The sequence below is a fragment of the Sturnira hondurensis genome, unplaced genomic scaffold (assembly GCF_014824575.4).
Source record: "Sturnira hondurensis isolate 20B ecotype Veracruz unplaced genomic scaffold, ASM1482457v3 Scaffold0003693, whole genome shotgun sequence".
In the NCBI taxonomy this organism is placed as follows: Eukaryota; Metazoa; Chordata; class Mammalia; order Chiroptera; family Phyllostomidae; genus Sturnira; species Sturnira hondurensis.
Genome location: NW_028076324.1, coordinates 9,698,254 through 9,723,991, shown reverse-complemented (window position 1 = coordinate 9,723,991; position 25,738 = coordinate 9,698,254). Strand labels below are relative to the sequence as shown.

The 25,738-nt window shown below is 50.3% G+C and overlaps 1 protein-coding gene across 4 annotated transcripts; it reads left to right on the top strand.

Moving 5' to 3' along the window:
• The first annotated feature begins 12,673 nt into the window (after nt 1-12,673).
• On the top strand, nt 12,674-24,101 carry UBXN6 (UBX domain protein 6). Of its 4 annotated transcripts, XM_037042600.1 has the most exons (11): nt 12,682-12,703; nt 13,105-13,262; nt 17,672-17,838; nt 18,278-18,342; nt 19,313-19,441; nt 20,509-20,606; nt 21,215-21,290; nt 21,941-22,025; nt 22,133-22,483; nt 22,749-22,897; nt 23,492-24,101. In XM_037042600.1, exons 2-11 carry the CDS (start codon nt 13,180-13,182, stop codon nt 23,618-23,620), a joined length of 1,332 nt encoding a protein of 443 aa, XP_036898495.1. In that variant the 5' UTR covers nt 12,682-12,703; nt 13,105-13,179; the 3' UTR covers nt 23,621-24,101. The 4 variants fall into 4 exon arrangements, with proteins under 4 accessions (XP_036898492.1, XP_036898495.1, XP_036898493.1 ...); XM_037042597.1 differs by lacking the exon at nt 13,105-13,262 and having other exon boundaries at nt 12,674-12,862; XM_037042598.1 differs by lacking the exons at nt 12,682-12,703; nt 13,105-13,262 and adding an exon at nt 16,425-16,494.
• Nucleotides 24,102-25,738: the final 1,637 nt, after the last annotated feature.

Sequence of the window (25,738 nt, the reverse complement as noted above, 5' to 3'; positions counted from 1 at the left end):
CGGAGGGGGCGGAGACGGCCGCTAGGGCAGCAGCCCGGCGCGTGCTTATTGGGCGGTGCGTTGCCGCCGGATGTCCCACCTTCCTGCCGTCACCGGCGGGGGACGCGGTCGCTCAGAACCACATGCGGGGATAGAGGAGCGCGAGGACCAATGAGAAGAGAGGTTGGAGAACACGTTAACGGGATTGGATAACGGGTAGGGCCCAGGGGCGTAACACAGAGGCCTAATTGAAGGGGGAGGAGGTTATGGAAGGGGAAAGGGTAAAGGGGTAGGAGGGAAACAGAGGTCCTCTGGGAACTAAGAGGAGAGTGGCTGATCTCGTTCTGCCCGGAGTCTAGAGTGAAAGGGAGGACTATAGACCGCCACAGGGAGAGGGATTTTATGGAGGAGGCAGGCCATTGGATACCACAGTCAAGAACACCCAATCAATGTAGGCGGCGGGTCATTTGATAGCCTGGAGCTCCCAGGGGCGGGGCTTAAAACAGAGTTGCGGGCTATTGGGTGTCAAAAGAAATGCCTCGAGATAGGGAGCTACCATTGGCTTCCATGGGAGGCGTGGCTTAAACATCTGTCCTCCATTGGATATCGTTGGAGAAGAGGTTAACGCAAAATAGGGAGGTGTTATGGCGAACCCCCTAGGGGGCGGGACTCGGGAAAGGGGCGGAACATAGGGGGGGCGTCCTTAAACAGCCATAAAATGCTCAGAACCCTTCGGAAGTTTGTTGAGCATCATGTACCAGAGCCACAAAATACCGTGTATAGATATTAATTCATTGAAGAATGAATTAGTTCAGTGTTTTGAGCACTGCGTAGTCCAGTGACTTAACGGCTCTGTGTCTCAGTCTCCCCACCTGTAAAATGGGACTTAGTTGACTGATCTTACAGGGTCAATATAAGTGACTAAACGCCTAAGGTGCTGGAAACTGCCTGGCATTAGGGAATACTAGAAGCTCTAGATACTGTTAGCCTGCTCTTCAAGAACTGAATGTATTAGGACTCCTGTGTTAGAAAAATTTAACATCCATGGCTGAAAGTCTTTTTTAGAGAAAGGGTCTATTAGGTCATTTAAAGAATTAGAAGAAGAGGAGAAGGCAGAGGGGAGGGTGAGGAAGAGCAGAAGATGAAGAATTAAAAAAAGAAGAATTAGCCCTGGCAGACTTACTCAACAGGTTAGAGCATTGTCCAGATATCCCAAGGTTGTGGCTTCCATCTCCAATCAGGGCAGATACAAAAATCAGCCAATGAATGCATAAATAATTGGAACAATAAATCAATTGAAGTTTCTCTCAAGTCAATTTTTTTCTCTTTTTTTTCAAGTCAAATTTTTTTTTAATTAGAAGAAAAAGCCCTGGCGGGTGTAGCTCAGTGGATTGAGCACAGGCCTGTGAAACAAACGGTCACCAGTTCGATTCCCAGTCAGGACACATGCCTGGGTTGCAGGCCAGGTCCCCAGTGGGGACCGCTCCAGAGGCAACCACATATTGATGTTTCTCTCCCACTCTTTCTCCTTCCCTTCCCCTCTCTCTAAAAATAAATAAATAACATATACAAAATAGAAGAAAAAGAAGAAGACAACGATCTTGGGGTATGGAGTCTAAACCACCAATAAAATAGCTAGATAGAAAAAACAACAAGATCATCCATTTTGGAGTTTGCAAGTGTTTTTATGAATCAAGTAGGAGGGAGGGGAAGAAAAATATAACCAATCTGAAAGAATTTGCATTAGGTATATGCAAAGAGGTGGGAGAAGGTGAAGCCAGGGCTAGGGACGAGTTCTGGGGTAGATGCAGTGGAACAGAGTCCTTATAGCTCGTGTGTAAACAAAATGCAGGGGCTCCTGGGATTCTAGGGCACCTGACTATTCTTTCTTTTTACAATAGATAATCTGGGAACTATCTGCCTGGATATTAATTTAAATTTTTTAATTTCATTTATTTTTAGAGAGAGAAGAAGGGAGGGAAACATCAGTGTGTGAGAGAAATATTGATCAGTTGCCTCTCCCACACCCCCAACTGGGACCTTGTCCAAAACCCTGGCCATATGCCTTGGCTTGGAATCAAACCGGTGACCTTTCAGTTCATAGGCCAACACTCAATCCACTGAGCCACACCAGCCAGGGCGGCTTTATTATTATGTCACAGATGTGGAAAACAGGGTTGTCTGGATGTTAGTTTAATAATTCAAACATACACTAACGAGTGTGAGTAGTCTTTAGTTTGTTTTGCACTGCAGTTGTTCTCTGAATCACCCCTGTTTGTCTCCTCCTTCCACCCTCCAGCCTGCTGTGATTTAACTTAGGGCATCTCAGAATTTTTCCCTTTTCACCTGCTGGGAGGAACACAGAGCAAAAGAACCAGGGTGTTTTTTTTAAAAGCTGAGTATTGGGAAAGATTTCATCTATTCTAGGAACCAGGAGGACTTCCTGGAGGAGGTAATTTAACTAGAGACATGAAAGATAAATAGAAATTGGCCCATCTAGTGAGGTAAGTGCAGGCTATTGCAAACGTCTGAGTTTTGGATGAAGGAGTAAATGGGGGGAGAGGAAGGTAAGGCTGGAGGGATCCACTGAGGACCCATCCTAGTGCCTTGTAGCCATTAGTGAGAAATTTAGGGTTTAATTTAACTTCTTGGGACAACATTGGAGGGATGTGATCACAGGGTACAAAGAAATTACTTTAGTCTCAAGAAACATCCTTATGGGTGGAAGGAAGCCTATCCGCCGCAGGTCTGATAGGTTTCTGTCGTTAGCAGGCTATGCATGTCTTCCCACATACTACGAAAGGGACACCCTTTGAGACTCTTGACCAAGGACAGGCTCTCAGCTATTGACACACTGGGAACAGATGGACTACTGTCTCCAGTTTACCTCTGCCCACAAATTCCTCGGTGTCTTTCCTATTGTGCTTTACTTGCTGGCCAGCTTCCACCCTGAGTATGATGCAGCTTCATGGTTCATCCTACTGCTGCCTAAATTTCCCCAATTCTATGGGGGTCATCTCTTTGACATCAACAAATACTGAGGGATGGGGCTGGGGATGACATTGGAACAAACAGCTGTCCCATCTTTCCGTTCTCCATAAGTCTTATATCTTGAAACGTCCAGGAAGAAAATAGCTTTGAAAATGGGGCTTCCTAGACCCAGCCCTGCTAGGTTTCTTTGAATCAAGAAAGACAAGTAATGTCCACCCACCAGGACAAAACAAAAGAAGAGCAGGTGAGGTGGGGGTCAAATCACTGTCCTCCACCGCAGAAAATCTTTGTTTGGGCAGCTCGTTTGGTGATTGAGTTTTTTCCGTATCTTTCACCCCCACCACCTTCCAGCAATGTTTTGCTATGTATTTTCCTTCTAATGAAGTTTTTTTTAAATAGACAATCTAATACAGCAATTTCAGCCCAGTGTATCTACCCAAGAAAAGCATTAAAAATAACCATCCAGCCCTGGCTGGTGTGGCTCAGTGGATTGAGTGCGGGCCTGTGAAGCAAAGGGTCATCGGTTTGATTCCCAGTCAGGGCACATGCCTGGGTTGCAGGTCGGGCCCCCGGTAGGGGACACATGAGAGGCAACCACACATTAATGTTTCTCTCCCACTCTTTCTCCTTCCCTTCCCCTCTAAAACTAAATAAATAAAATAAACAAATGAAAATAAAAATAACCATCCACACAAACATTTCTATACTCACGGTCATAGCAGCCTTAGTCACAACTACAGGAGGAAATAACTCGAATGTCCATCAGGGAGTGAACAGATAAATCAACTGTGGTGTGTACTTATGATGGACCCCACTTAGCAATAAAAGGAAATAAAGCACTGATACACACTGCAATGTGGATGAACCTCAAAGCGTTAGGCTAAATTAAAGAAGTCAATCAGAAAAAACCACACCTTGTACCATTGTAACATCACATGGCATTTGATGGCATGTCTCCAAAAGGCACATCTTTCAAGACAGAAAGTACATTGGTGGTTGTCTTGGGCTGGAAGTAGGACTCCAAAATGACTGCAAATGGGTGTGAAGTTTCTTTTTAGAGGGATGGAAATGTTTTAAAATTAGATCGTATTGTGGTCATACAACTCTTTAAATATACACAATTGTACATTTAAAACAGGTGAATTTTTGGTATGTAAATTATATGTCAATGCAGCCAGGATTGAGTGCCAGCCTGTGAACCAGAGGGTTGCCAGTTCAATTCCCAGTCCTGGCACACACCTGGGCTGCAGGCTAGGTCAGGTCTCCAGTAGGGGGCGCCCAAGAAGCAACCACTCATTGATGTTTCTCTTCCTCTTCCTTCCTCTCTCTAAAAATAACTAAAATCTTTAAAATAAAATAAAAAATAAAATTTGTCCTGGCTGGTGTAGCTCAGTGGATTGAGCACGGACCTGCAAACCACACGATCGCGGTTCGATTCCCAGTCAGGGCACATGCCTGGGTTGCAGGCCAGTTCCCAGCAGGGGACGCACGAGAGGCAACCATACATTGATATTTCTCTCCTGCTCTCCTTCCCTTCCTCTCTAAAGATAAATAAATAAAAATCTTTAAAAAATAAATTAATTAAATTAAATTTAAAAATCCTTTTAAAAAAGAAAAATAAAATGGTTGAGATGGTAGATTTATGTTCTACTGCAATAAAAATAATAATAAATAATAACAAATGCACACACCATTAAATAAAAATATCTGACACATACTTTTTTAACAATGGTTAATATTGTAAATTTCATATTACATATATAACATTAAAGAATGTGTTGTTATCTGAAATCCAGATGTAACTGGGTTTCCTGTGTTTTTATGTGTTACTTTGGGTGCCCTCACAAAGGGGTGGAGGGCACATCGTAAGTGAGAAATGCGGCACCTGGACTAAGACAGGTGCAGATGGAGAGGCTGAGGCCTGGAGAGGAGTATGGCTTCCCCAAGGTCCACTTCTTCCCCAGACCTTGAGCCAGTGTAGAAAAACCAGCCTGCCAGAGACTTCCTGCTCAGACCTGGAAAAAGTCAGGCTCAGATTCTTCAAGAGGGTGAAGAGGACTCTCCAAAGTGGCCAACCAAAAGGGGAAGGATATTTAAGTCTTCCCGCCAAATCAGAGGCCAGTAAAACAGAAGGTGGGCCATTAGTCATCAACAGGGGAAGGTGATATTACTTCTTGTTCCCTTACAGGTGGGGCCTGGCACCTGGCCAGAGGAAGCTAGGCAGGGACGGTGCTGCCCCTGCCCTTCAGAATTGCGCAAAATGTCCTGGCTGGTGTAGCTCAGTGGATTGAGCCCAGGCCTGGGAACCAAAAGATGGCAGTCTGATTTCCCGTCAGGGCACATGCCTGGGTTGCAGGCCAGTCCCCAGCAGGGGCCAGTTCCCAGCAGGGGATGCGCAAGAAGCAACCATACATTGATATTTCTCTCCTTCTCTCCTCCCTTCCCTTCTAAAGATAAATAAATTAAATTTAAAAATAAAGAATTGCAGCCCTGGCTGGTGTAGCTCAGTGGATTGAGTGTGGGCCTGCGAACCAAAGTATCATGGTTCGATTCCCAGTCAGGGCACATGCCTGGGTTGCAGGCCAGTTCCCAGCAGGGGACTCACGAGAGGCAACCATGCATTGATATTTCTCTCCTTCTCTCCTTCCTTTTCTCTCCAAAGATAAATAAGTAAAATCTTTTTTTAAAAAAAAGAATTGCATAAAATGATCCCCTCTAGCAGGTGGCCTGAACACCTACTACACACTGCAGGCTTGGTCTCCAGCTTACTGCCTCGGCCCCAGCCTTCAATTCTATCATTAACAAATACTGACTGCACACTTACCCAAGTGGAATAATAACTAACATTTATCAAACAACCAATACTATATTTCAGGCCATGCTGTATAGTATACATTTATTTATTTATTTATTTTAAAGATTTTACTTATTTATTTTTAGAAAGAGGGGAAGGGATGGAGAAAGAGAGGGAGAGAAACATTGATGTGTGTGAGAGATACATGGACTGGTTGCCTCTCTCACCCCCCCCAATTGGGGACCTGGCCCGCAACCCAGGCATGTGCTCTGACTGGGAATCGAACTGCTGATCTTTTGGTTTGCAGGCCAGTGCTCAACCCACTGAGCCACACCAGCCAGGGCTATAGTATACACTTAACATAGTTAACTTTATTCCCACGTCAGTTGTTATTTTTATTCCTACTTTCCAAATGGGGAAACTGAGAAAGAAATAGCACCAACGGGAGTTGGAAACCATGAGTATCAGACTCCGTTTTACCTAAAGCTCCTCCCCACCTGAGCTGTGAGGGTAGTGTGCTCATCTACTGCAGGCTTACTCAGAGCCACAGGAAGCTCTGGCCTCATTCATTCTCCCCAGGAGCTTGTGAGAAATATAGAATCCCGGCCCCTTAAAGACAGTATGCATCAGTATACATCTGTAACCTGCATTTAAACAGCCTCTCCATGGGATGTGAGTGTGCATTGTGATTTGAGAAGCACCTCACTGAAGTGTGATTGGGTCTGATGGTCCTGGGTTGGATCCCTACCTTTGCAGTCAGTGGGGATATGTCTAAACCTATGCACCTTTCCATATAAATTGACGACGAATGTTAGCATTTCTTTCCAAGGGTTATTTGGCTCAGGGGTTGTAATAATTTCTTATTGCTTCCGAGACTAATGCCTTCAAATAATGAACATTTAGCCCTGGCTGGTGTAGCTCAGCGGGTTGAGCGTGGGCCTGCGAACCACACGATCGTGGTTCGATTCCCAGTCAGGGCACATGCCTGGGTTGCAGGCCAGTTCCCGGCAGGGGACTCACAAGAGGCAACCATACATTGATATTTCTCTCCTTCCCTCCCCCTCTAAAGATAAATAAATAAAATATTTTTAAAAAATAATGAACATTTGCCCTGGCTGGTGTAGCTCAGTGGATTGAGCACGGGCCTTCGAACCAGAGGATCACGGTTCGATTCCCAGTCAGGGCGCGTGCCTGGGTTGCAGGCCAGTTCCCGGCAGGGGACACACGATACATTGTGTGTCCTCGGCAGAGGCAACCATACATTGATATTTCTCTCCCTCTCTCTTTCCCTTCCCCTCTAAAGATAAATAAATAAAATATTTTTAAAAAATAATGAACATTTATTTTTGTCATTCTGGAGGTCAGAAGTGCAGAATGGGTCTCCCTGGGCTGACATCCAGGTGCCAGCAGAACTGCGCTGCTTCGGGAAGCTCTAGGGAAGAACCTACCCTTTCCAGCTTCTAGAAGCTGCCTGCATTCCTCGGCTCATGGCTCCTTCTGCCATCTTCAAAGCCACGACAACAGTGAGTGGAGTCTTCTCATATTGCTTCCATCATTGCATCTCCTTCCCTGACCCTCCTGCCCCCTTCTTATGAGGATGTGTGATTACATGGGGCCCACCCAAGTGACGCAGGATGATTTCAATGCCCCTAATCTAATCACACCTGCAGCATCTCTTTTGCCACAAATGCTACCATATTCACAGTTTCTCAGGATTAGGACTTGATTATCTTCAGGGGTTTAGAGGTTTTCCGAGAATGAGACCTATCGTGTTGAAGCCCTAGCTCTACTGCTTCAAAGCTGGACAACGTTGAGGAAGCGACATTACTTTTGTGGGCCTCGGTTTAGTCATCTGCAGAATGGGAGTCACAACATTGTTTGATTTATAAACAGAGCTGCTGTGAAGAAGTTTGTGAAGATTATACATAGAATATGTGTGGGCCACCCCCTCAGCAAGCTTCCTGACACATAGTATGTGCTCAGTAAATATTGCCAATGATTATTGTAAGAGGAACAGGCTTTGGGGGCCCGGAGTAAGTTTCATCTAGCATGAGGAAGGTAGTCAGGAAGGACTTCCTGGAAGAAGAGAATTTAGGATGGGGGACAGGTCTTTTTCATCTGAGGGAGCTGTGAATAGTCCCAGGTGGAGGCAGAGAGGAAGAAGTTACAAGGCTTCTTCGACTCCCCCGGGAGCCTCAGCGTCTTGCCTGCTGGGCTGGGGAGCCCTGCAGGACTTCACTCTCAAGGAAGAGGGTAGGTTCCCCCCCACCCCTGCTGTCTGGCTGCGTGACTTTGGGCCAATCTCTGTATTTTTTACTTGAGATTATAAAAGATATGGTCCTTTATTTCACAGTGCTAACAGTAATTTTTAACATTTTAAACATTTAATATTTAAACATTCACCAGCCAGATGAGCCCTGTCTGGTGTGGCTCAGTGAATTGAGCGCAGGCCTGTGAACCAAAGGATCGTGGTTCGATTCCCAGTCAGGGCACATGCCTGGGTTGCAGGCCAGTTCCCAGTGGGGGATGATGCATGAGAGGCAACCACACACTGATATTTCTCTCCCTCTCTCCTTCCCTCCCCCTCTAAAGATAAATAAATAAAATCTTAAAAAAAAAAGATGAGAAGAGTAGCACAGTGAACATGGTATGTTCTTTTATTAGTTAACTATTGTATAACAAATTACCCTAAAACTTAGTCACTTAAAACAACAAATATTTATTACCTTGTGTGGACCCTGAGGTTCAGGAATCTGGGGCGTTCTGGTTCAGGGTATCTCATGAAACTGCAGTCAAGATATGAACTAAGGCTGCCTCACTTGAAGGCTTGACTGGGCCTAAAGGAGCCCCTTCCATGGTGGCTTTGTCACATGGCTGTCGGCAGGACACCTCAGCCCCCACCTCTCCAAAGCGCTGCCTGAGCCTCCTCACAACCTGGCGGCCCGCTTCCCCAGAGTGAGTGACGCCAGACGTTGAGCCATGCTTTTCATATCTAGTCTCAAAGCTGTAGGCCCTCACTTCTGCCCTTTTCTATTTGTTAAAGGCAAGTCACTAAGTCCAGCCCATACTCAAGGGGAAGGGAATTAGACTCCACCTTTGGAAGGGAGGCATGTCAAAAAGTTTATGGATGTATTCTACACTTATCACAACCCCACACCTATATTGAATAGTTGTTAACATTTCCCCATATGTGCTTTCTGTGTGTGTATACATACATAGATAGCCGTTAGTGTGTTTATATAGGGGTTAGTGGTACCACCAGATAAGTCAAACTCCATAAATAACTTCTGATTCCCTCCAAAACTTAACTGCTAATAGCCTACTGTTAATGGGAAGCTTTACGAATAACATAAATAGTCAATTAACATATATTTTGTGTGTATTATATACTCTATTCTTACAGTAGAGTAAGCTACAGAAAAGAAGATGGCAAGAAAATCATAAGGAAGAGGAAATACATTTACAGTATTTACTGAAAACAATCCATGTATAAGTAGACTTGTACACTTCAAACCTGTGTTGTTCAAGGGTCAAATGTACATATTTGTTTTTAAATGTTTGAAAGTTTCTTTTCTTTTAAAGCTTTTATTTATTTATTTTTAGAGAGGGAGAAGGAGAGAGAAAGAGAGGGAGAGAAACATCAATGTGTGGTTGCCTCTCATGCACCCGACACTAGGGACCTGGCCTGCAACCCAGGCATGAGCCCTGGCTGGGAATCAAACTAGCGACCCTTTGGTTTGCAGGCCAGCACTCAATCCACTGAGCCACACCCGCCAGGGCTGAAAGTTTCATACATTAGGACACTTCACTCCTAAATACTTTAGTATTTCTTAATATTCATAACTTTATTATATAAACATAATAACTTTATCACACCAAAGAAAATTCATAGTTATTCCATCATACTATTAAATATCAAGTCCTTTTGAATTGTCTTCATTACTCTAAGTCTTTTTTAGCTTTAAAAAAAAATCAGGATCAAATCAAGGTTCATTCACTGCAGTAAAGGCTATGTTTCTCTAATCCTTTTTATTTGGAGTCTTGTTTGTTTTTCACAACATTGGCTTTTTGAAGGAACCAAACCAGTTGGCCTAGAGACGTGTCACATGCGGGATTTACTGTTTCCTTGTGATGTGTTTTATTTGTTTCTCCACCCCTTGTAGTTCCTGTAAGTTAGGTCTAGAAGTTTAATTCAATTCCTTTCTAAAAAATATTATTTTCTTTTCTATATATTATATACTTTAAAAGATTTTATTTATTTGTTTTTAGAGAGAGGGGAAGGGAGGGAAAGAGAGGAAGAGAAACATCAATGTGTGAGAGACACATTGATTGGTTGCCTCTCACGTGCCCCCAAATGGGGACCTGGCCCACAACCCAGGCCTGGGCCCTGACTGGGGATTGAATGGGCGAACTTCTGCTTTGCAGGCTGGCACTCAATCCACTGAGCCGCACCAGTCAGGGCTATATAGTTTTTGTTTTTAATTTAAAGATTTTATTTATTTATTCTTAGAGAGAGGGGAAGGGAAGAAGATCGAGAGGGAGAAAAACATTGATTGGTTGCCTCTAGCACATGCCCCATCCAAACTGGGATCGGCCTGCAACCCAGGCATGTGCTCTGAGCTGGAATCAAACTGGCAACCTTTTGGTTTGCAGGATAATGCCCAACCAGCTGAGCTACACCAGTCAGGCTTAAATCTTATTTTCTATAGTAAAAGTCATAGAGCTCCATTACATAAAATTTAGAACTAGGAGAAAAAGGAAGAAAAATACCCTATTATTGCCCCAACCCCAATAACCAATTTTAGAATTTTGCCCTTCTTTCCTGCCTCGTTTTTCCACAACAGGCCTTCTGCACACCATAAACAGGTGGGGAGACAGCGCCATCTCCTGCACTCTTATCCAGTGCTCTGGCGTACTAGGGAGCCTCCAGGTGATTTCCGCCTCCTGGTATTCACATTACTCTGAAGTCCCTTCTGACATTGTACCAGGTTTGGTCTGTGGGACCAATACAACAGGCAGAAATGATGGCATGACAAGTTTAATATTAGGTTATAAAAGAACTGCAGCTTCCTTCTTGGTGCTCTTGCTCTCTCTCTCTCTCCCCCTGAAGGAATCTAGCTGCCATGCTGTGAGGACATTCTCTCTGTAAAAAGGTTCATATAGAAAGGACCTCATGACTTTGGTCAAGAGCCATCAAGGAACAAGGGTCTGCCAACCACCATTGGAGCTTTGAAGTAGACTTTCCTTCAGTCATGCCTTCAGGTGAGACCTTAGCCCCAGCCAACAGCTTGACTGCAGTATCACAAGAGCCTTGAACCTGAACCGGCCAGCTAAGCCACTCCTGAGTCCTGGCGCACAGAATTGAGATGTTGGTTCTTGTAAGCTGCTAAATTTGGGGAATAATTTGTTATGTAGCAACTACTACTGTTATTGCTGCCATTTAGCTCCCATGTTCACACTTCGTGGTGGTTACAGAGTATTCCAGAGGGGATGAGCAGACCACACATTACTTGCTTTTAGCAGAGAATCTCCTCTCCCCTTCACTCACCCTGCTCCAGCTACCATGTTCCCTGAAAAAGTTATCACCTCAGGACCCTTTCCTTTGCTGTTTCCTCGGCCTGGAATGTTCCTTTGCCTAGATATCCCTGTGGTTTTGCCCCTTATCTCCTTCAGAGGTCTGTATTCAAATGTCAGACCTTTCTAGCCTAAGGGAGGACACCTATCACTCTCGATTGTTTTCTCCTACCGTATTTTTCATAATGGAACCGAGCACTGCCTGGCATTATACACTTGTTCAATAGCTGTGAGCCCTTCAAGAGCAGTGCCTTTGCCTGTCTCGTTCCCTGCTGTGGCTCTACTGGCTGACATGTAGTAGATGATCAGTAAATGTTTGGGGAATGACTGCTCTTGCATACTACCACATGGAGAAATTACAGCCATGAGAATTTTTACCTAAAGTATGTTTGTGTGAGTGTGTACATGTGTATACTTTTTTTTTGCTGGAGAGCATTTAGAAAGCACATCTCATAGGTTGTTTGACCCATAAGTATCTCAGAATACATCTCTGAAAAAAATATTTAGACACAACTGCCATGACTTTATCACCCTTAGCAAAAGTAACAATATCTCCTTTCTGTCATCTTATGTTCAGACACATTCAAATGTCTGTCGTGGTTTCAAAACCGTCCTTTTCCTGTCCTGACCCTCTTATTTGGTGTTGCAAACTGTCCCCATTCTGCTCGCTTCCATTCCTGTTTTCACCTTTTCTCCATAGCCCTTAACACCATCTGCCCTACCACACGTTTTATATTGTCTGTCCCTTTCCAATCCCATTGAAAAAATCATGAGCTCTTCGAGATCAGAGAATTTTAATTCATGCTGATTCAGGAAATATTAAAGGAGTAAAATATAAAATGGAATTTTATTGCCATTTATTGATACTTTCAGTTGCGTTATCGTGATTATCGTCTTGCTAGGAAGTGGGTGTTATCTTAAGTCCATTTCATATACATAGGACATTGAAGCTCAGGGAGGTTAAGGGGGATGGTGGGATATTGGGGGTGACCACGGGGCTGGGCTGTAGGGGCCTCGATTGCCCCCACAATTGAATTGAATTGGGGCTTTATCACATAAGCTCCGAGGAGGCAGGAAAGGTTTGTGAGCAAAGCCAGCACTTCTTCCCTGGGGCCAAGTCCCCCTCTCCTGTCACCCCTTGGGGAACAGGAAGGTGCCTAAGCACAGCTTGCAGCTAGAAGCGCCCTCGTTGCCCCTAGCAACAGAGTCCCGGAAGAACTACAGAGAGGAGGCTTAAACGTGTAGAGCGGTCGCCGCCAAGCCAAGTGAGGAAAGCTAGAAAGACGCGCCCGGCCGATTGTCACGTGGGCAAGCGCGGGAGGCGGGACTTCCGGCAGCCCCTTATTTTTTTTCCGGTTGCTGGCTGCCTACAGACCCTTTCCCTACTGGGCCTTGGGCCCTTATCTCCCTGCGGCCCCCTGCCGCTGGGCCTGCTGCCACCATGAAGAAATTCTTCCAGGAGATCAAGGCAGATATCAAGTTTAAGAGCGCAGGTCCAGGACAGAAGCTCACGGAGTCGGTGAGGTTCGTGACTGGTGCTGGGGCGTGAAGCCTGGGGGCGGAGACGGTCAGGGGAGGCCAAGAGGGCGAGAGGTGAGGACAGGAGAGATCTCAGGGGCAGGAGCCACGGGGAGCGAGGTGGGTGTACGGGGAAGTGGAGCCCCCTGGGGGTGGAGCGGGAGGAGCGAAGCCTTGGGGGGGCGGGGCTGCCAGGAGATGGTGATTAATGGGAAGACTTGGGAGGGGAGTAGGGAGTGGTAAGGGAGANTACAGACCCTTTCCCTACTGGGCCTTGGGCCCCTATCTCCCTGCGGCCCCCTGCCGCTGGGCCTGCTGCCACCATGAAGAAATTCTTCCAGGAGATCAAGGCAGATATCAAGTTTAAGAGCGCAGGTCCGGGACAGAAGCTCACGGAGTCGGTGAGGTTCGTGACTGGTGCTGGGGCGTGAAGCCTGGGGGCGGAGACAGTCAGGGGAGGCCAAGAGGGCGAGAGGTGAGGACAGGAGAGATCTCAGGGGCAGGAGCCACGGGGAGCGAGGTGGGTGTAAGGGGAAGTGGAGCCCCCTGGGGGTGGAGCGGGAGGAGCGAAGCCTTGGGGGGGCGGGGCTGCCAGGAGATGGTGATTAATGGGAAGACTTGGGAGGGGAGTAGGGAGTGGTAAGGGAGAAGCCAGGAGGCGAAGAAGGGTCCCAGAAGAAGCATGTAGATTTGGGGGAATCTAGATGATGGGGATTGGCGGCTGAGCCTGGAGGAGGAAAGAGTTACCATCTGTGGTGTGAGGGGTCTGGGCCCTGGGTCTGGAATTGAGGGAGGACTGGGAGTTTGGAAGGCCAGGAAGTCTAAGGCATTGTTGGAAGAGTCGACAGGGTGAATTGGAGGGGGCTGCGAGGGGTGGAGGAAGGTCTGGTAGGAGAGTGGAAGTGGGTGGGTCGGGGTGGAAAGCGAGGGGGGAAGGAGACGGGGATCCTCGTGGGTGATGGTCGAGTTGAACGGGAGGCCCTTGGGAGACTTGGGGGGATGTGGTGTGCAAGCCTTTGGGCCTCTGTGAGTTTTCTGGGGAGGACTTGGAGAAAGGAAGGGCCTGGGGCAAGAGTGCAAACTCAGTGGAGAGATGTGTGGAGGGCAGGTGGCATGAAGGAGTCAGTAAAGTGGCGGAGCAAGTGAGTACGATAGACTGTCAGGCTGAGAAGGAAGCTTCACTTGGGGGTGGGACTGGGAAGTGGTAGGAATGCCGCAGGGAGCTACGGGGGTGGTGTGAGAACTGGGGAGGTGATCCTAGAATCAGGAGTGACTGAGGAAAGATCCCAGCCTGGGCAGGGTTCTGTGAGTGAAGGGGTAGGGGCTGGGAGGGGTAGGAGGAGAGGCAGGGAGTAGGGCAGGAAGGGAAGATGAGGGAGTCAGAGTTGTGTGAGGGAGAATGGGTGTAGGGCAAGGACCTCCGGATGTCTGCAAAGATTGGGGGCTCCTGAGATCCTTGGGACGGGGGTGTTGAGTGGGAAGAATGAGACTCACGAAGACCAGATTCATGAATGAGGGAGGGAAGCACAGTGGACAAAATCAGGCCCTAGGAACCTGAGGAGGGAGAGGAGGGCAGCTTAAGAGGGGGCTGGAGAGTGGTAGGCCAGACAAGGGGGTCCATTCATTTGCTTGACAAGTTGTGGGTAGAAGTGGGGCCTGGGGCAACTGGGATTGTGACCAGAAGAAGGTGGGGGCTGTGTGGGTGATTGTCCAGCCAGACTGGAGGCCTGGGAGGAGAGGGGATGGAAGTAATTTGGACATGCAGGCTGTTGTGACGTGCCTGGAGTGAGCTGGGAGGCTCAAGGTGTGACACTGGAAAAGTTGGCATTCCTGCTGCCTGTGACTGCCTGGACCAATTAGTAGAGACAAGGATTGAATTCTTATGGGCAATTTATTCAGATGTTGGAGATCTGAGTAGGTGGTGGGTTATGTACTCTCAAAATCACCTTAACATCTCATTTCAAGCTAACCTTTTTATAAGCAGAAGGAAAGGAAATGGGTTTGGAAAAAGGTTAATCAGATAAGGGTTGCAGACAGTGATTTTCCTAGTATTTCTGTAACTACTGATCAACAGTCTTTTATCTGCATCACTGACGTCAGACACCATCTCAGTAGCTTGCAGATTCCCTGGGGCACAAAGGCTGAAATGCTTGTCCACCTCCTGGAGTCAGGCAGGCCCTGTGTTTCAGCTCCCACATGCAGCAGCTTTCCATGAGCATTAATTGCTTAAGCCTATCAACTGTGCCTAAAGCTAAAATCTTTAACTCTTGAGTTCCCCCAGCAGGCGTGCTGGAGGGGTGTCAAGCAGGACTGTCTCAGGACTTGACTTCCAGTGGGTGGAGATGGCGAAAAGAAATTAGTACACACACGATGAAGAGTAGGTTGTGCCTGGAGCTGTGAAAAAAATAAGCAGGGGCAGGGGATAGTGAGTATTGGGGGTGAGGGACCTTTAGATGGTCCAGGAATTCGGCTCTTGAGAAGGTGACTTGTGAGCTGAGAGCTGGTTGAGGTGAAATTTAGCCATGTGGAAATCAGCCCCCCATCCCCCCCACACACACACACATGCACACACACACCAGCTCAGAAACCGGAAAAGCCAGTGTTCGTGCTGCCTGTCACCTACCAGAGCAAGTGAGCAGAGATGGGGATTGAATCTTTATGGGCGCTTTATTCAGATGGCTGGTGATCTGAGAAGATGGTGGATTTGTACCCTAACAGACCGTCTTAAATTCCATTTTAAACTGATTCTTTCCATAAGGAGCAGAGTGTAGGTCAGGGGTTTGGAACTCAAGGGAAACGTTAATCGGATGAGAGCTGCAGCGTTCTTCCATCTGTGCCCTGGGCGGTGGGTGTCTCACCCTGGAGCACAGTGGCTCAGGCCCCATTCTGATTCCTCTTCGGATGTGGAGGTGGAACTGCCTGGGGCCTCCTGGAGTCAGGGTGGGTCCTCCCTTCAGTTCCCGAAACAATAGCTTTTTACTTGCACTGACTACTAAACTTATTAGCTATTACTGGAAACTAAAAATTTTCTGACATTTGAGTCCCCCATCAGCTCTACCCTCTCCCAGACCTCCTTTCCTCATCCCCCCCTTCCCCCGCACCAGCGGCACGCTCAGGCGGCAGGCACAGGAAGTGCAAAGGCTATGTGGCAGCAACCGGCTGGCCTGCGATGAGCAACAGCAGTGAGACCAGGGTAGACAGAAGAGTGAACCAGGGAGACGGGCCTGTTGTTCATGGCCTGCGGGGACATGGTGGCTTTAGGGTTCTGTTGTGCAGGTGTTGGGAGGACTTGGTGTAGAGGCGTGATAAGTGATGACTTAGATTTTAGGGGGACCCCTATGGCTGCCCAGCAGAGCCATGAAGTGGGCAAGTGAGGTATCTTGGAAAGTGGCCTGGGGATATTTGTTTTATTGCTTTAGAGAAGAAGGGAGGGGGGGAGAGAAAGAGGAGCATTGATCAGCTGCCTTCTTGCATGTGCCCCAACCAGGGGTTGAACTTGCAACCTGGGTATGTACCTTAACCAGGGAATTGAACCTGTGACCATTGGCTATGGGACGATGTGTTCCCACCAACTGAGCCACACTGACCAGGGCTAATGACATTTTTATAAGAAGACTGCAGTACCACATGGGACTCCGGTGGGTTTACATGATCCCTTTTTTCTAACATGAGGTTCTCAGTTTTGGGTCAGGGATGGGCAGGAAGCAGGTCCCAGAGGCCTTGGAACAAGAAAAGGGGGCTGCCCACACATCTGAGCAAAGTAGGAGGAGTAATGCCATGAACTGAGAACCTTGGCTTCTGGTGAGGTTTACAGACTCAGCACGTACCATTCTAACCACTGGGGCTGGGAGAGGGTCCTCAAGGAAGAAGGTGGGTGAGGTAGGTGAGTTGGACCAGGGTGGGACTTCTCTGCTGGGATGTTCAAAACTAGATCCTTTTCTTCCTTCCTTCCTTTTTTCCTCTCTCACTCTTGTTTTTCTTCTTTAAAGATTTTATTTATTTATTTTTAGAGGCGGGGGAAGGGAAAGAGAAAGAGGGAGAGAAACATCAATGTGCGGTTGCCTCTCATGCGGCACCCCCGCCCCCTGGCCCCCGGGACCTGGCCTGCAACGCAGGCATGTGCCCTGACTGGGAATCGAACTGGCGACCCTTTAGTTTGCAGGCCAGCATGTAATCCACTGAGCCACACCAGCCAGAGCCAGAGCCAGATCGTTTTCTTACTAAGTACATTAAGAAGCCAGCCATCCATCTCCTGAGGTTATCACTACACTTATTTCCCAGAGTGGAGGTGACATTAAACTAGATCTTTGTAACATGCTTAATACAGGGCTTGTGTGTTATCTGAACTTGTGCAAAAGGAGGTCTTAAGACCACCCTCAGAGGGGTGTGGTTTGAGGAAACAGCACGGTGCTTCGTGGCACACAGTAGAGATGCTCAGTTAATGGCACTGTGACTCCTCACTGTTATAGACAGGAGGGGTCAAGATTCTTCCTCAGGAGGGAGCTGGGGGAGGGCTGACTCCTTTGAGTCTTGTCAGTTCCTGAAGACATTAGGGTGCTTAAGCGGGATGGCCCCCCTGTGGGGATGAGTGCCGTTAACCCCAGTTAACAGGTGATACCTCTGAGGCCCAGGCCAGTGAAGGACTTGCCCAACAGGATAGAGCTGGGAGTGAAGTCGCCGTCTGCCTCCAGGGGCTGTTAAAGGAGTTGTCTGTCTGATGGGGCAGGAGTAGAAGTGGGAGACGGGTAGAGGCTCCTCTGTCCCCTGTAGGGTAGAGGCCCTACATCACTTCACTTTCCCTCTGTTTCCCCCCAGGGAGAAGGCCCCCAAAGAAAAGCCCAACCAGCCAGTGCTCCGGCAGCCCCGCCAGGGACCTACCGATGAGGCGCAGATGGCAGCCGCAGCGGCCCTGGCCCGGCTGGAGCAGAAGCAGCCCAGGGCCCGGGGCCCCGCATCGTCACAGGACTCCACCCGGAACCAGGGTGAGTTGCGCTGTCTTTGGGCTGCAGGGCGGGCAGGTGAGGTGAAGTGGAGTGAGGCCTCTGTCCCCTCCGTCCTCGAGGCCTGTCATGGCTGTTCACAGGCCCAGATCCTGTGCTTGGTCCTGGATGAAGATAATTATATAACCAACAGTGTGGGGGCTTTACATTCACCGTAGTGAGAGGAGGGAAACCCGGCGGGGAGAAACAAGGGTCTGGCGTGGTCTGCGTGCCGTGCATGTCAGGGAGGGTGGAGAGGGGACCGGGGAGTAGGGGAGGTTGCAGGTCGTCACCGGCTCTTCAGGTGAAGTGTGGGGGCATGAGACAGTGTTGCAGGAAGATGGGCTAGGGCCTCAAACTGGAAGGACAATTAGAGCTTGACCCACTTGAGGGCCAGCCCTGGAGGGGCTACACACTAACCCATTTCTGCATCTCCTTCCAGCGAGAAAGGAACTTCAAGTCGAAGCGACTGTCAGTGGGAGTTCAAAGGCCCTGGGGACTAACATGGTAAAAGCATCCTCCTGGCAGCATGACACCCCAGGGGGTGGCCTGGGGCAGGGTGGTGGGGACACAGAAGAGACAGCAGGGTGGGAGGGGTCACCTCTGGCTTGGAGAACCCTGCCTTGAAAGGTCAAGGCAGGTTGTGGTTGTATTGATGTTGGCTGGGACCTCCATGCTCAGCACCTTAGGGTGCCAGGCTTGGGTGCTAAGGGTAGGACTGGACCCCGTTAGTTTATAGGTTATAGCCCCAACTCCGTAACCCCACGAGGGTGGGTGCTGTTGTAGTCCCCACTTTTCAGGAGAGAAAACTGAGGTTCAGGGAGGTGAAGGCAGTGTCCTGAGTCGTGCACCTCAGAACCAGCAGGGCTGAATGGGAACCTCAGCCTGTGCCACACCAGAGCCTGCAGTCCTAGCATGGCCCTGTGCAGCCTTCTCGAGAGGTGGGAGGGCTCCGTGGAGCGCGGTGTAGTCCGGCCGTTCAGAAGGAGATGGGACTCCAGGGAGAGCTCTGCCGAAAGGGCGATCCTAGCAGTTCAGCCCTCAGGTTCTCACTGGGTCTCAGAGTGGAACAGACCCTAGATAGACATTGCCTGGGAACTGAGGCCCAGAGATGGGCCAGGACTCGTCTGGGGCACCGTGACTCAACTCCCCGCCACGAAGCCCCTTCTCCGCCAGGCAGCAGGGACAGCAGAAGCCGCTGGTTAAGCGCGGTGTTCACGGTTGCTGCATGCTCTTCCTATGTTCCTCACCTTGTTGAGTCCTGAGCTGGTCCTGCAGAGACGCCTCGCAGACCAGAGAACATTCTTGGAGGCGCTTGGTCACCGGGCTGAGGTGTTCCATGGTGGGGGGGGGGGCAGTGTTGAGACCAGGGGTGTCTGGCTCCCAGGGCCATGCTTTCCGGGCGGTGGCACTCAGTGACTTGGGCTGGCATCTGTCCACAGTCCAGTATGAGACACTTTTATCCCCATTCCCCCAGGTACCTGAGCCCAAAGAGGAAGGCTTGACCCCCCTGGCAGTGCCTGGAGTGTACTTCACCTGCCCTCTCACCGGGGCCACCCTGAGGAAGGACCAGCGGGACAGCCGGATCAAAGAAGCCATTCTCTCAGTGAGTGGAGGCCTCATGCCCCCACCCCTCACTCAGAGGTTCCGAGGTCAGAGTCGGCTTCAGGAAGCCTCAGTAAGGCTGGGTGGCACAGATCCTTCTTAGTGTCCCCACCTGCGTATATTGTATCTGTTGTCGCTTGTTCAAAGAGGCAGTGCTTACTTGTGGTACAGAATTCAGAAAGCAGAAGGGTAGGCAGACAAAAGCCACCTTCCACTCACCTCTTGGCCACCCTCCCAGGTGACAGCCTCTGCGGGTAGCTTAGGTCCCTGTTCAGACACAGTTCAGATATGTACAAACTGCTGACGTATTTGTGTCTCCCCTTCACTTGTTTTGATTTTTCATAAAAGGTAACATACCTCTCATGCTAAACATAGGAACTACCAGCTATTACAGCAGTACGAAAAGAACTTTAGCCTTTTTTTCCCTTAAAACTGAATTTGGAAATAATTTCAAACTTTAAAAAAAAATTGCAAGAAGAACAAAAAGAACACCTAAATACCTTTGCCCTGGGTCTGAGTTTCCCATCACCATTGTAACAGATTATTACAACCTGAGGGCCTTTGAACACACACGTCTGGTCTCTTACAATCCTGCAAGTCAGAGTGTGACGTGCCTCTCACCAGTGATAGGAAGGCTGTGTTCTTTCTGGAAGCTCTGTGGACAGTCCATTTCCTGACCTGTTCTAGCTTCCGGGCCACTCGTGTTGTGTGGTCCCTACTTTCGTGCCATGCCAGGCCGAGTCTTCGTCCAGCTGCCATTCCTGGTTCTCTCTCCTGACGGGCTCTTATGGTTACTCTGGGCCCGCCTGGATTGTCTAGACTAATGTCCCATTTTAAAGTCTGCTGGTTGCAGCCATAATTTTATTGCATGATCTGGGCTGCTGATGGCCCCTCTTTAGGTGGGGGAGGGAGGGCCCCGCTGAGGCTTTTCTCCTCTTTTTCTGCTGAGTGTGTACAGTTGAAGCCCCGACACTGTTACTCTGGCCTTATCACTGCTGCCTCCTGAGTAACGAGACCCCCGGGCTGTGAGGGGAGCGCTCTCTGACGTGCTCTCCTCACTCCGCCCAGCATTTCTCCGTGGACCCGGTAGCTGCCTCCATCATGAAGATCCACACGTTCAACAAAGACCAGGACAAGGTGAAGCTGGGCGTGGACACTATCGCCAAGTGAGTGGGCGCCCCGTCCCCCACTGAGGGTGCGAGTCTTGGGCCTCCAGCATGACCTGCTGAGGGGACCCAGAAGGAGCCTGGCCCTGAGAGTGAGGCCAGGCTCCATCCGTCCTTCCCCCTGAGCCCACGAAGAGAAGGGGCTTGGCCTCTTTGGGTCTCAGTTTACCTGTCTGTAAAATGGAGGGAGTTTACTGAATTGGGGATTCTCAACCCTGGCTTCCCTCTGGGGGTCATAGAGGAGTGCGAAGGAGGGGGGTTCCCACCCCACTCCCCTGACCACTGAGCAGGCCCAGGGGTTCGAGAAGTCAGTTTTGCTCCTGAGCTCCCATTGGCACTGGAGGCCCATTCTGGCCCTGTCCACTTCCCCCCGACACTGCGGTCCCTTGGTGCCCTCTGGGGAGGCAGGCCCCAGGTGGACAGTGGCTGGGCAGTGATATCCTTTGTTGGCCCAGGCTGTTGGCACCTAGGGTCTGAGGTGTCATGGCACCTCCTCCCCCTCTAAACCACGAACCTGGGTGTGGCTCTGAGCTGCTATCCGTCGGGGGGTGGGAGGTACTGAGGAGCTGGTCACCCAACCCAGGCCTTGTTCCCCAATTCTGCCTCAGGTATCTGGACAACATCCACCTGCACCCCGAGGAGGAGAAGTACCGGAAGATCAAGCTGCAGAACAAGGTGTTCCAGGTGAGGGCTCTGTTGAGTGACTTGTGGCCGGCGTGGCCGGGCCAGTGGTCACACAGGGCCTAGTCTGGCAGTGGGGCCCTAGGAGGGCTCCTCCAGGGTTGCAGGTGGAGGTGGAGGTGGGCAGACGGGGAAGGTGGACAGAGGCTTTATGAACCTAGGTCATACGTAATATCTGTACGTCATCTGCTCTCCCCACCACTCCTGGCATGTTTTGACCTTAATTTGAACTAGTTGGGATCATACCAGCACTGGGGGGATTTCTTACATAGACTTCTGGCTTCTGTGGAGAAATCAAGGGGTTCCACCACCCTGGTCATGTTACTTGTGCTGCTGGCAGGGCACCCACGCTCCCCTACAGCGTCATACACCGCCCTCCCCCCCCATTTTGAAGACCCCTGTGCTGTTCTTCGGCTCTTTAGCTCCTCTTCACCCTGGTTGCTGGCCTCTGGGGTCCCATGCCCTCTGTGAGCAACTACTGGAAACCTTGACGCCTCTCCTTAGGCAGCTTCAGAGGCAGGGAGGGGAGCTTGTCCTGCCCATGGGCCAGCCCCTCCAAAAGAGGGGGTGCCGGGCCTGATGGGACCCACTGGGCAGTGAGGTGGGTCTCGAGGAGGCCCAAGGGTCCTGCATGACTTCAGCTTTGCTCCCAGGAGCGCATTAACTGCCTGGAAGGGACCCACGAGTTTTTTGAGGCCATTGGCTTCCAGAAGGCATTGTTGCCGGTTCCAGATCAGGGTAAGCTGAGTAGAGAAAAGCCTTGGCTGAGTTGGGAGGTGGGAATGGGAGGGGCCTGGCTTGGGGGTTTTCTTGCCGTGGCACAGTGACATCCCTGTGTGCCCCAGAGGGCCCCGAAGAGTTTTATGTGCTGAGTGAGGCCGCCCTGGCCCAGCCCCAGAGCCTGGAGAAGCACAAGGAGCAGCTGCTGTGTGCAGAGCCGGTACGGGCCACACTGGCCCGCCAGCGGCGTGTTTTCCGGCCCTCACCCCTGGCCTCTCAGTTCGACCTGCCTTCTGACTTCTTCAACCTCACGGCTGAGGAGATCAAGCGGGAACAGAGGTTCAAGTCTGAGGCGGTGGAGCGGCTGAGCATGCTGAGGACCAAGGCCATGCGGGAGAAGGAGGAACAGAGGGAGATGCGCAAGTATACTTACACACTGCTGCGCATCCGCCTCCCCGACGGCTGCCTCCTCCAGGGTGTGTGCTGCCAGCTGGCCAGGGGCCTGGCCAGGGTCGTATGGGGAAGGGGCAGGGCAAGGCCTGGGAGGTGGTTGGTGTCTGCGCTGATTGGTGGGCTGTGTGTGGTGTAATAACTGCAACTGTGGGTTTGCTCTGCCTCCAGCAGGAGGGTCTCTGGTCTGAGCTTGTCTGAGCTCCTCTGGGCTCACCTCCGCTTGGCTGGGTGGGCCCTGGGGAGGCTTCCCATGATCTCCAGTCTCACTCCAACTGTTCTACCTCCTAGGGACCTTCTACGCCCGGGAGCGGGTGGCAGCACTCTATAGCTTTGTTCGGGAGGCCTTGGAGAGCGACTGGTTGCCCTTTGAGCTGCTGGCCTCGGGTGGACAGAAGTTGTCAGAGGATGAGAACTTGCCCTTCAATGAGTGTGGGCTGGTGAGTGACAAGTTGCCGCACGCTCCATCTCTGGGTTCCGGCTGAATCTGCCACACACACCCCGTGGGGGCAGTGCTTTTCAGTACAGGGTGGTCCTAGGAGCGGGGTCCCGGGCCAGGCTCCCTGGGTTTTAGTCCTCTTTCTGTTTATTCACAATGTGACCTGTGTAACTTCTCAGTGCCTCAGTTTCCCACCCTTAAAATGGAAAAGAAGGTGTCAAGTATGTTCTTTTCTGAGGGGCGGGGCCCAGATGAGATTGGAAAGGAGAGAATTTACTGGGGAGGATGTAGGAGGCCAGAGGGCAGCCAGACCCTGATGCAGAGAGACTAGGAAGGTGGCCTGGCCCGCAGGTCCTGAGTGCTGCTCAGCAGTGGGCAGCCTCAGCCAGGCCAGGAGGTGTCCCTGAACCGGGTCCTTGGTAGGAGGGGGCCACTGCTTCAGGAATGGGTTGAGTGACTGCTGTCACTGTTGTAACCAGTGGAAACAGCCTTGGGAGGGTGTGACCCTGGCTCCAACACAAAGATTTGAACGCAAAGATGTGGACTTTGTCATGTAAAGGCCAGAACAAGGCTGAGGCTTCTCGCCCCACCGCAGGTGCCCTCGGCCCTCCTGACCTTCTCATGGGACTCAGCAGTGCTAGAGGACATCAAGGCTGCGGGGGCTGAGCCGGACTCATCTATCCTGAAACCTGAGCTCCTGACGGCCATCGAGAAGCTCCCGTGAAATAAAAGCAGGGTTGGCTTCAGCCCCCATGGGTCTGTTTCATGCTCTCCTGCTTCCTCCATCGCTGCTCATGTCCCTGTTCCCCCTCCACCTCAAGGCCTCCCAGCCTCTCTGGGACTGTGCCCAACCCATGGGGCAGGGGAGAGCCACTGGTTGGTCTGTGACTGCCACTTGGAGGGCTTTCAGGGGACAGCTGTTGTGCTGTCCTTGGTAGTGCTGGCTCTAAGCCTTGTCCAGCTGCTAATAACATGATTAACGGAACCCCAGGTGTGACAGACGTGAATGCCTCCCTGGGCATGAGAGTGGGCCTGCAGCACGGGCCCAGGCCCCACATGCTGCGGCCCAGGCACCTCAGCTGGCCCTAAGGCTGCCCTGTGGGGTTGCTGGTGACAGTGGTGTAGGGTGGAGATGCTGGGCTTGTTACGACAGAATTCTGTAACTCTAAATTCTGAACCGAAATAAACAGGCTCTTTGACTAGTCTTCCTGGTGGTGAATTCCAGCTGTGTCACAGGGCAGGTCAGTAGCTGCAGTCGCCCAGTGGACAAGCCCATCTTCCTGTGGGAGGGCACCCCAGGGGCCCTGGGCTGTATGTAGGGCCAGGGCTGAGGCCCTGCAGAACAAGTTTCCATAGATGTCCACATCCTCACCCCTGGAACCTGTGAATGTTAAAACATTCACAGAAGAGGAAAGTGACGAGGAAATTTGTGTGTGATTGAAGACCTTCAGATGGGAGATTGTCCTGGGTTTTCCAGATGGGCCCAGCGTCATCCCAGGTGTTCTTACACGTGGAAGGAGGAGGCTGTGCTGTGGGTTCCAAATCTGGAGGAAGGATCCAGGAACCAAGGGATGCAGTGGCCACTAGAAGCTAGAAGAGGCAGGAAATGGATTCTCCTCTGGAGCTTCCAGAAGGAACCAGTCCTGCCCACACCTGTATTTTAAAGTAGTGAGATCCACATTAGTCAAATATGATACCCAGAACGGTAAGAACAGGTGTGTGTTTTAAGCCATTGTTTTTACTGACATAGTGATACGTTACAGCCACAGGAACTAAGACAGGGAAAGCAAAGCCTGGAGCGTCAAAGGTACTCACCCCTGGTCACACCCAGCCTGGGCGATGCCCCCTTTACCACTGACCTTGATCATCCCCTCCCTCTCACCCCCCTAGCAGGCTGCTAGCTGGAACTCGTAGACACTCCTGCATAGAGGCCTGGTGGCTGGTCCTGACCACTGCCGGCTGGGTGACAGACTTGAAGCTTCAAGACCTCAAATACGATTTTTCAAAACAAATTTTAATCTATTTTTAGAGAGGGAAAGGGAAGAAGGGAAAGAAATGTTATTCATTTGCCTCTTGCACATGCCTCCCTTTCTGGGGACCAAACCTGCAACTCAGGGCGTGTGCCCTGACCAGGAACTGAAGTGGCGACCTTTCAATTTGCGGAATGACACCCAACCAATGGAACCACACTGGTTAGAGCCAAAAGTGATTGATTTTTTAAAGCAAAAATCTCTTGTAACCCTGCCATGCAGCAAGTTGCTCCCATGCATACTTCATCTCATACCTGGGCCACCAGCATCTGTTGGACCCAGGCCTGTCTCCTTTGCTGCCTTATGTTGGGAACCCAGCACAGCCCTGACCTATCGCTTAGGTCCTACATCTCCCTGTCCCCAAATGCAAGTTGTCAGATACCCAACTAAAATACGCCCAAGGGGTCTTGACAGTTGTGTCCACAGGAGTAACACACCTGCTCTGTCCTGTGCACAAGCCTGTATTCACTGGCACCCTGCCTCCAGTGGGAGGTCCTGGCTGGGGCCTGCTCTACAGCTGGGTGTTCCTCAGTGCCACTCATACCAGGCCCCTAAGGGAGGATCAGGGAACAGTGGTAGTGGGACACACAGAGCCTTGTCTCACCACACAGCAACAGGTTGGGTTGCCCGTCTGGCTGTACCCAACTGACATAACTGTTCTGCATGCTGACATGCATCCTGCTGGCTCTTCTCCCTTGGGGACAGCAGGAACAAAAACTCCAATGTGTTAGCAGGACAGTTCAGGCTGGATGAAGTCTGTGCTGAGGCACCTCAGTGGGGCTATCGCTGCCCCAGTGTGGCTTGGTTCTAGG